At 45.7% G+C, this 10,044-nt stretch overlaps 1 protein-coding gene across 9 annotated transcripts in view; it reads right to left on the bottom strand.

The window, feature by feature from the left end:
• ZFYVE16 (zinc finger FYVE-type containing 16) overlaps positions 1-10,044 on the bottom strand; it is a 602,399-nt gene that overhangs the window by 204,116 nt on the left and 388,239 nt on the right. For all 9 annotated transcript variants that reach the window (XM_085632397.1, XM_085632392.1, XM_085632394.1 and 6 more), the window contains 2 exons: positions 5,937-6,019; positions 2,167-2,271 (listed from right to left, as the gene is read on the bottom strand). In XM_085632397.1, coding sequence (XP_085488523.1) covers positions 2,167-2,271; positions 5,937-6,019 — 188 coding nt within the window. The remainder of the gene's footprint in view (positions 1-2,166; positions 2,272-5,936; positions 6,020-10,044) is intronic.

Genomic DNA, 10,044 nt, shown 5'->3' with positions numbered 1-10,044 from the left:
TGTAATCGTAATAATTTTGTTTAACGATTATTCTGATTGAATTATTTTCTCTTCCTCTCCTTGTCGAGGTCGATGTTGTAACTGTATTATGGTTCTAGGCTCACATAAATTTACTAGCTAAACATTTTAAACTCTCCCCAGTCTGTGGTTATTCAATAAAGGTTATTTATGTAATTTTTCACCTATTTAGTTAACTAAAAGGTCCACTGACCAGAGGAAAATACATTGGATCAAGTGGTTTGGCAAGATATGATTAGATAAAATTCATCTTACAGGTATTGGCACAATAAATCGACCCAAGCGATATTTCCTAGCCTACATGAATGAGTGTGTTTATGGGCCCAAGTGAATGTATAGTAAGGGAGTACCTGAGGATGGTAACCCGCTGGATCACTGGCAATGGGTAATGGTATTTTATCAACAAAAAACCCCCACCCACATTCCAATAAGACCGAGAGCACATCTTTGAGCCATCTTTGAAGTAAATAAATAAAGCAGCAAGAAGGAGCGGGAAGGGAGAAAAGAATTAGTGGGCAAGCAGCTTGGAAGCTGTCTGTGACATAGCCCTTGCCAAAATGGAAAAAAATGTAATTTTAAAAAAGCCGTAAGCGGTACAGGAAGGACAAACGACCAATGGCTAAGTAGGGAGAAAGATCTTGTGCGGATTGTTTGGGGACATCAGGGCAGGGGGATTAGAATGTGAGAAAGGGAACCCAGATCCTCACATGCAGCGCTAAAAGAAAACTAAAAAATAGTTTCTTGAGGTGAGCTGTGAAAGTATACAACTCATCCAATAAAAAAAGGTAAAGCAGAAATGCTCCATGGGAAGGCAAACAACATGGAAGAAAGCCAACAAATAAGGAGCATCTAACTGAGATAGACAGTAAAGATATCCAATCAAACGACTGATCCACAGCCAACTCTACATATTTTATTGAATTATATTGGAAACAGTTGATTTTTGACAACAAACAACAAAAGCAGTTCATAGGTGAGGCCTAAAAAAGCAGACACTTTCTTAACCAGATCTTTCGTAACTTTGCGGATCTTCATTCAAGGAACATCCATCTATTCTCAGGCTTAGTAGCATTAGCATTCTGGTGTCAGGCCATCTCAAGAAACAGAAACAGGCCTAATTATCCAGAAGAAGCCAGGATCAATAACTATAATATTCCATAGATCTGTGGAAGAGTTTTGTATCCCAGGCACCACAATAAGGAACACTAGACAACTAGGTGTTGGGAGCTGCTGATTTATATAAAACAAAGGTTCACAGTTTGCAGCAAAAAGGAATGTAGGAAGATAGGGACATGTGTTTGTTGAAAAAGAAATGTACTATATAGGCAGGGTATCTTATGCAAAAATAATGGAAAAACAGTGTCAAGCTGTTTCCTAGTCTCACTACAAGGCAGTGATAACCCCAAAAGTCAGGAGCAGGAGACAGTCATAAAATGCTAGCAATACTGGCGACTTATCATTGTGCTGTTGTCTGATCACAACACATCCCGTTTCCCTCCTCGTCTCTCTAAATTTACAGTCTTTATTGTCCAGGATCACACTGGCTGCTTCATTTTGAAAGAGACTGGTGTCATCTTCAACATTTATGAACGTGGTTCTTCTTGCTCTTGTGTTGGACAGTCTTCTGTGCAAATTGCAACTATCCCCTACTAATCCATCACTTACTGCAAATTTAAATTCACTTACTGATTCAATTATTAACAATCTGTACTCTGGACTACACTGGTTATTTAGAAGTACAATTCATCATTCTTTCACTATTTCTCTCTCAGGCACATTTCCAAATTATTCTGAGGTAAAGAACATATTAACATTGTTTCAGCATATCAATGCTTGTAGACCACTTAAAAAAAAAAAGAATAGGGCTAAAGACTTTTCTATTTACTAGTGCTCGTTAATCTCTATATTGTTTGCTATTTCACTTGAGAGGTGGATAATGTCTATTGGTCTACGCTTATCCTTTGTGCACAATTTTGTAAGGGCAAGAAAACATTTTTCAGCCACTCACCTTTTAGAAGAAATGGCTGTGAGAGAGTTCCTTCTCTAGCAAACAAAACAGATATGTGCTAATAAAAATTACAACTATAGCACAGTATTCAGCAGCCAAAAGAATAAAAGCAATTACCATGTTTCATTAGTGGTGCTCACCTCATTGTATCTCTTTAAAGGCAGTTTAATACAGCTTGTTCCCATTTCCATGTGGATAAACAAACCATCTACAGTTGTTAAGGTGTACTGGTAATTTCTAAGGTCCTGTAAGGAGAAAGAATCAACAATAAACAATATTCAATTATCCAACTGTAGGATAGACAAACCATACCATAACAGAAGATTCCTCCATCAAGACATGTAATACCTAATGGTCAAAACTTTTAAACTTCCCTTCTTAAGTCACAAGGTTACGTTCACTTGAAATAAAGCTATTATGGAATATGCCGTAGTGACTTAGCCACAAACTTGGATCATTTAATAGCTCTCTTATGAACCATTAAAGTGAGTGTCTGAGAAAGAGTTAGGTGTGACTTCGGCATATTAATGGTAAACCCCAGAGCCTGCAGGACATGTACTATAGTCTGGAGGTGGGAGACGACTGCCTGGGGTGAGCCCACCTTCAACAGCCAGTCCTTAAGCTAGGGGGAAGACTGGAACTCCTGACCCCTGCAGATGTACTGCAAACACCATCATCACCTTGATGAATACCCAGGGGCACTGGTGAGGCCAAAAGGGAGCACAGCTAACTGAAAATGTCTGTGTACCACCATGAACAGCAGGCAACACTTGTGGGCAGGCAGGACAAATATGCAGAAGTAGGCTCCCTGCAAGTACAGCATTACCATCCAGATGTTAGGGTCCAGGGCAAACAGAACCTGAGCCAACGTGAGTATCTTTAATTTCTTCTTCTTCAGGAAGAAGTTGAGAGGGCGCAGGTCTAAAACAGGGCAGAGGCCTCCGTTCTTCCTGGGCACCAGAAAGTAGCAGAAGCAACCACGACCTACTTCTCATGCTGGCGCAGGGAGAGAGGTGGTCTACAATCAGCCGGTTTGGGAATGATGGCTTGGGCAGTGCGGTTTATGAGAAAGGGATGGAGTAACCATTTGAAGTACCTACTTGTCCGATGTTATGGACTGACAGCAGGGCAGGTGATGTTGGATCCTACCACCAACTGGTTGTCCATGATGGTAAGAGGGCAAACTAAAGTGGTTTTGAGGCTGTGGCTGCCAGGTGGTGGCAGACTGGTAGATCTCAGGTTATGTGTCCCATGAGGGTTGTGTCAGCAGTGTCTGTGGGCACGAAAGGACTGGAAAGCCTGTAGGCCTTGGAGGCTGGGCGGGAATGGACATGGCTGATAGCCCGCACTGCAGTCACGGAAGGGTCGAAAGGCAGAATGGGATTGGCGTGAGGCCATGAGAGACCCTGTGACCGGGAAGTGGCTTGGCTGTCTTTAAAGTGCTCTAGCGTAGAATCTGCCTCATCGCCGAAGAGGTAGGTGCCATCGAAGGGCATGTCCATAAGGGTTTCCTGGATATCCCCTAAAAAGCCAAGTTTGCCATCTGAGTGCCACTCACGCAGCAATAGCTCTCCCTAGCAACTCGGTCGAATCCAGTCTGCAGCGAATGGTGAACTTTGATTTGTCCCTGCCGACGGCCTCCTTCGAGAACTTGGGCAGAACTTCCTCAACCAAATTCCAAACTGTGTGGGTGTTTCGACCCAAAAGGCACGCGTTGTTCACTGATCGCAGTGCAAGGCTGGCAGAAGAGAACATCCTCTTGCTAAAGGTATGCAGCCTTTTGGATTTCTTATTAGGAGGTGGGGGTAGGGAACACACGGACAGTGCCAGGGTTAACTTTGGAGGTGAAGGCCTGGACAACCAGTCTCTCCAGGGTGGGGTGTTGGGTGAGGAAAGCTGGGTCCCCATGAGCAGGGCGATAGAGACGAGCAATTGTTCTGTGCACCACAAGAGACACTGTGCAGGGCTTGGCCCATGCTCAAAGCAGGACATCTGTGAAGGTTTCATTTAAAGGGAGGAGAGGCTCTGTGGGGGCCACTCCCGGCTGAAGCACCTCTGTCAAGACATTCGTCTTGACTGCCACCGAGGGCAACTTAAGGTCCAGGACCTCAGCCGCCCTCCTCACCACCATAGAAAAGGAAGTCTCTTCCTCAATGGTCACATTAGGAGGAAGGACAAAGTCGATATCTGGGGAGGTATCCAGAACACTGGCATCTACCAGTTCCTCATACCAGTTGTCCTTGTGCTCTTCTAAGGGTTTCTGGTAGCCATCAGTATCCTCAGATCCTCCCCAATCATACTTCTCACTGTTGAAAAAAGAAGGCCTGTATTCGACTCGGAAAGTCGAGTTCCGGCTGGCGTAAGAGTTGAAGTTGGACGACACAGATCCGTCTGCAGGTCAGGTCGGGTATGATGATTTTGGTCTCTGCTGCCGTGTGGCGTCGGTGGTGCGGGAACAATGTCACTGGAACTGGATGTAGGGAAAGTTGTAGTCTTGCGACAGGAGCCGGTCCAGATCCAGCACTCAATCCGAAGGGCTTGACTGGTGTTGAGGGCGGACCAGCCTGCGTAATTCCAGTCGGGACACCCCTCGAACTGACCCAAAAATGAGGTGCATGTTTTCATAAAACACACAAAGCTGGGCAGGGGTCACTCCGGCTCTGAAAAATTCGGGGAGGTGCAGAGCAGACCCAGAGAGAGGCTCCGCAGATGATGCGTGGGAGTGGGGTCTAAAGTGTTAACATCGCTCCCACATCTTGTCCAATACCTTGGACCGGCTCGGCGAAGTACAAGATAGCTTAGATTGCTAGTGGGACATACCGGACTACTTAAAAAAACTATGAGGAGTGCTTAAAACAGCTCTGCGAACTGGCCCGGGACCTTCCACGTGACCAGGACCCAGAGCATCGTGGAGTCCACTGGCATCAGGCAACCAGGAACTTCAGGGATCGATCCTGTAGGGCCTTGGCTTTCATGGCACAGCAGTCCTCAAAGTCATTGGAGTTGTGGCTCAGCTCCTAGAGACAAACCACATGGGGGTCTATCACAAACATCTGTTTGCGACAGGAACCACATGGTTTAATTCCCAAAGGTTTTTTGGGTGGCATCCCTTGCACACTGGGAGACAAAGCGCAAAATAAGTCGACACAATGTCAAAAAAAGTTATCCTAAAAGTGGATAGAGGTAGCTCACGCTGGATCTGCGCTAATGGAGCGTAAATAAAAGAACTGATGTCAATGTGCTAGGGTGGAGTCTATATTGGCACCGCGCACATTACTTACAGCAGGGATGACACCACCGACTGGCAAGCAGAGGTACTGCAAAAACATGGATCCAGTCTGACACCTGGGGAATATTTAAAGGTAAAGAATCTGGGGCTAGAAGTCCCTATGAGAAGCATAATTGCAAGCAGTTGTTTCCATCAACTGATCATTTGCTATTTTAAACTTTGTTTTGGTAAGGGGTCAACCATGCTTCCTGAAAATTAATAAATCTATTTATAACCTTAAGCGGGCACCTCCCATTTGACATACAGCCTAATCAAATATCAAAAGTCTTCAGTGAAATGAAAAAGGTACATTTGGTTCTTTGCAGTTCCGCAAGTACATTGCATTTCATTATTCAATACTATTGTGGTCCAGAGGTAGTTAAAATTAAAGAGCTGTCCGGGGATTGCCACTTGAAAAGTATTCCTAGGTCACTTGAAATGACAAAACACAGTACCAAGAAATGTAAAACACAATTTCATGGAAACACATTTCAGCAGTGTTATGCAGCAAGAAAAGGATGAAGTCAAAATGAGCCACAAAAACAGTGAAATGTTAGATAGCAATTTCCTAAAGAAATGGTTTGTAGATGACTCAGTGCGCACTGCCAAATGCCATTTTATGATGTTAGGTGAATTACTCACAGCTAGCAGGTTCATAATTGTATGCCCGATTTCTCCATAGAGTGGCTTTCGGTTCCGAATGCTTACAACAGGAGATGGGTAAACTTTCAAGAGGGGAAAAGAAATGAAATTGAGTTAAAATAGCATAAAATTATATAGAGTGACTATACAAAGCTAACTACTGTTAACCCAAAAATCATCGCGGACACATCTGCACAACGGTTAAGTTTCATGGTTTTAGAGACAATAAGAGGCGGGACATAGCCAACTCTAACGTACAAGTAGAAGGAATATGCTACTTACCAGTATGCATCTGTTCTTGGCATGTAGAGCTGCAGATCTACACACTTTTGCATAGATCGCCATCTGGTGTTGGGCCCGGATGTTTGCAGTTTGTTTTTCCTCTTGGAAAGTCTTTAGAAGTCACGAGGTCGGTGACTCCTCCCTTGGTTCGTATTGCGCATGGGCTTCGGCTCCATCCTCAGATTGTTTTTCGCCAACAGGGAAAGATGGAGCGTAGTAATAACAGTGAAGAAACCCATGTGTGTTGTATCTAAATAAGATAGACTGGAACAGATACAGGTAGCCGGGGAGGCGGGCGGGCGTGTGTAGATCTGCAGCTCTTCATGCCAAGAACAGATGCATACTGGTAAGTAGCATATTCCGTTCGAGGCATATAAGCTGCAGATTACACACTTTTGCATAGACTATATAGCAGTTCCCAACCTTAGCGGCGACCACCGGTATCTGTTGCAGTGGTTTGAAATAGTGTTTTTAGTACAGCCTGGCCCACACTAGCTTGTTGCTTGGTTTGCACATCTACACAGTAATGTTTAGTGAAAGTGTGCGGTGTTGACCATGTAGCTGCCTTGCAGATATCATCTAATGGGATGTTCCCTAGAAAAGCCATAGAAGCCCCTATCTTTCTTGTAGAGTGGGCTTTAGGGGGAACAGATAGCGTGCGTTTTGCTTTGTGGTAGCAAATCTGTATGCATTTTACAATCCACCTAGCTATCCCTGATTTAGAGATGGGGTTGCCTTTATGAGGTGGAGAGAAAGAGACAAACAGTTGCTTTGTCTTTCTGAAAAGTTGTGTTCTCTGGATATAGTAAAGCAAGGCCCTTTTAACATCCAGTGTGTGTAGAGCCCTTTCTGCAACAGTTTGAGGTTGCGAGAAGAAAACCGGTAATTCTACCGATTGGTTTAGATGAAAGGGTGAGATGACTTTGGGTAGGAATTTTGGGTTGGTACGGAGGACAACCTTGTTCGGGTGCATTTGGAGAAAAGGTTCTTGTATAGTGAGTGCTTGTATCTCTCTGACCCTTCTAAGCGAGGTGATGGCTACAAGGAAAGCTGTTTTCCATGTGAGGAATTGCAGTTCGCATTTATGCAAAGGTTCGAAAGGTGGTCCCATTAGCCTTGTGAGAACTATTTTTAAGTTCCACACAGGTGAGGGTGGCACTCTGGGGGGAATTATTCGTTTTAGGCCTTCCATGAAGGCTTTAATGGCAGGCACTCTGAAAAGTGATAGGTGCTGTCTGTTTTGTAGGTAAGTGGCAATTGCTGTGAGGTGTAGCCGAATGGATGTATATGCTAGGTTACATTTTTGTAGATGGAGTAAGTAGCATATGATATGCTGTATGGATGCGTCTAGAGGGTTGATTATGTTGTTATGACAATAAACAACAAATCTTTTCCACTTGGCAGCGTAGCAGGCTCTAGTGGTAGGGCGTCTAGCTTCTCTGATAACGTTCATACAGTCGGGGGGAAGGTTAAGGTATCCGAATTCTAGGATCTCAGGAGCCAGATCACAAGGTTGAGCTGAGCTGGGTCCGGGTGTCTGATCTCTCCATGGTTCTGGGTTAAGAGGCATGGTGAGAGGTGCAACTTTTGGTGTGGCACTACCGAAAGTTCCAGCAGCGTGGTGTACTACGGTTGTCTGGCCCATGTTGGAGCTACTAGAATCAGTGTGAGGGAGTGCTGTTGTAGCTTTCGCACCACTAATGGAATCAGTGGGAGAGGTGGAAAGGCGTACGCAAATTTGCCTGACCAGTTCATCCATATCGCATTGCCTTTGGACAATGGGTGTGGGTATCTGGCGGCGAAGCTTGGGCATTTTTTGTTTTCGTGGGTGGCGAATAGGTCTATCTGTGGATGCCCCCACATCTGAAAGAACGGGTGAAGAACCTGCGGGTGAAGTTCCCACTCGTGGATCTGCTGCGTCTGTCTGCTGAGCAGATCTGCCATGGTGTTTTGGACTCCTGGGACATGCTGGGCTAGGAGAAAGATTTTGTGTGGAATTGCTCATCTCCATATGCTCTGTGCTAGTTGAGAGAGCTGTGGAGAGTGTGTGCCGCCTTGTTTTTGGATGTAGTACATGGCGGTCATGTTGTCTGTGTCGACTGCCTTGCCTAAAATCTGTGTGTGAAAGGGTTTTAGGGCTAGAAAGATTGCCAGTAACTCCAGATGATTGATGTGGAGTAACTTTTGTTGCGGCGTCCATGTGCCCTGCACTGTGCGGTGTAGTAGATGAGCTCCCCAGCCGGAGAGCGATGCGTCTGTTTTCAGGATTATTTGTGGAACCGGGTCCAGGAACGGTCGACCTCTGGAAAGATTTGTGGTGTTCCACCACTGCAGAGAGCGATGGGTGCGACCGTCTACCAACACCATATCTGTCAGTTGCCCCTGGGCCTGGTTCCATTGGCGCGCTAAGCACTCTTGGAGTGGACGCATCTGGAGTCTTGCATGAGGCACTATGAAAATGCAAGAGGCCATCATCCCTATCAGTTGCATAAACACTCTTGCTGGGAGGGAGTGTTGAAGTATGAATTTTTGACGCAAAGCCTGAATGCTTGTAATCCTGGCCGGATTGAGGTAGGCTATGTCTTTTGAGGTGTCTATGGTGGCACCGAGGTATTGCTTTAAGTGGGATGCTGTTAGCTGGGACTTTTGGTGGTTCACCGTGAAGCCTAGTTGGTGAAGTAGTTGGATTGTAGTGGCGGTGTGGTGTATACATTGGTTGTAGGACGCGGCTTTTATCAGCCAGTTATCCAAATATGGGAAGACGTGAATGTGCTGTCTTCTGAGATGTGCTGCCACTACCGCTAGGCACTTAGTGAATACCCTTGGTGCTGTTGTGACCCCGAATGGGAGCACCTTGAACTGGTAGTGTTGCCCGTCCACTACGAATCTGAGGTACTTTGTGGGCATGGTGTACCGGAATGTGAAAGTATGCGTCTTTCAAGTCCAGTGTGGTGAGAAAGTCGTTCTGGGAGAGGAGCGGAAGTACCTGCTGAAGTGTTACCATGTGAAAATGGTCCGAATGTATGTATGTGTTTAGAGGCCGGCGATCTAAGATAGGTCGTAGAGTCTCGTCTCTTTTTGGTATCAGAAAATATAGGGAGTAGACCCCTACATTTTGCTGATCGGGGGGGACCTGTTCTATTGCCTCTTTTTGTAGGAGGGAGATTACCTCCTGTTTTAGTAACCTGGAATGTTCTTGTGACATTGGGCGTTGCCTGGGTGGAATGTTGGGGGGGGGTAGATGTGAGTTCTAGGCAGTACCCTGAACGAATAATTTGGGTCACCCATCTGTCTGACGTGATGGAGTCCCAGACATGAAGGAAATTTTGTAGTCTGCCCCCGACCGGAGTGGAATGGTCTGGAGGGAGCAGGAGAAAGTCATTGGGTAGCCGGTGTGGCAGAGCGGGTGGTATTTGTTTTGCCTCTGCCTTTATTGTTATTGCCTCTATAGCCGCCTCTTTGATAAACCCTTGTGAAGGTGGATTGAGCAGGGGATTTGTAGGACGTGGACACGCTATCTGAGGAGTAGCCTCTGCCCGTGCCCCGAAAGGAAGAGCGGGCGAAAGGAGCGCCTAGGAGGGTGTGACTGTAGGGCTCCCAATGATTTCGCCGTATCTGTGTCTTTCTTCATCTTCTCGAGGGCCTCATCTACCTTTGGACCGAATAAATGTTCTTGATCAAATGGATGGTTTAATATGGAGGCTTATACCTCAGGTTTAGAGCCTGAAACTCTCAGCCAAGTGTGGCGACGGAGGAGGACACTAGTGTTAATGGCCCTGGAGGCTGTATCTGCTGCGTCTAAGGCACAGCGTATAGAGGTGTTAGT

The sequence above is a fragment of the Triturus cristatus genome, chromosome 2_1 (assembly GCF_964204655.1).
Source record: "Triturus cristatus chromosome 2_1, aTriCri1.1, whole genome shotgun sequence".
Taxonomy (NCBI): domain Eukaryota; kingdom Metazoa; phylum Chordata; class Amphibia; order Caudata; family Salamandridae; genus Triturus; species Triturus cristatus.
Note: the sequence above shows the minus strand (reverse complement) of the source record. Positions and strands in the feature narration are given on the sequence as shown.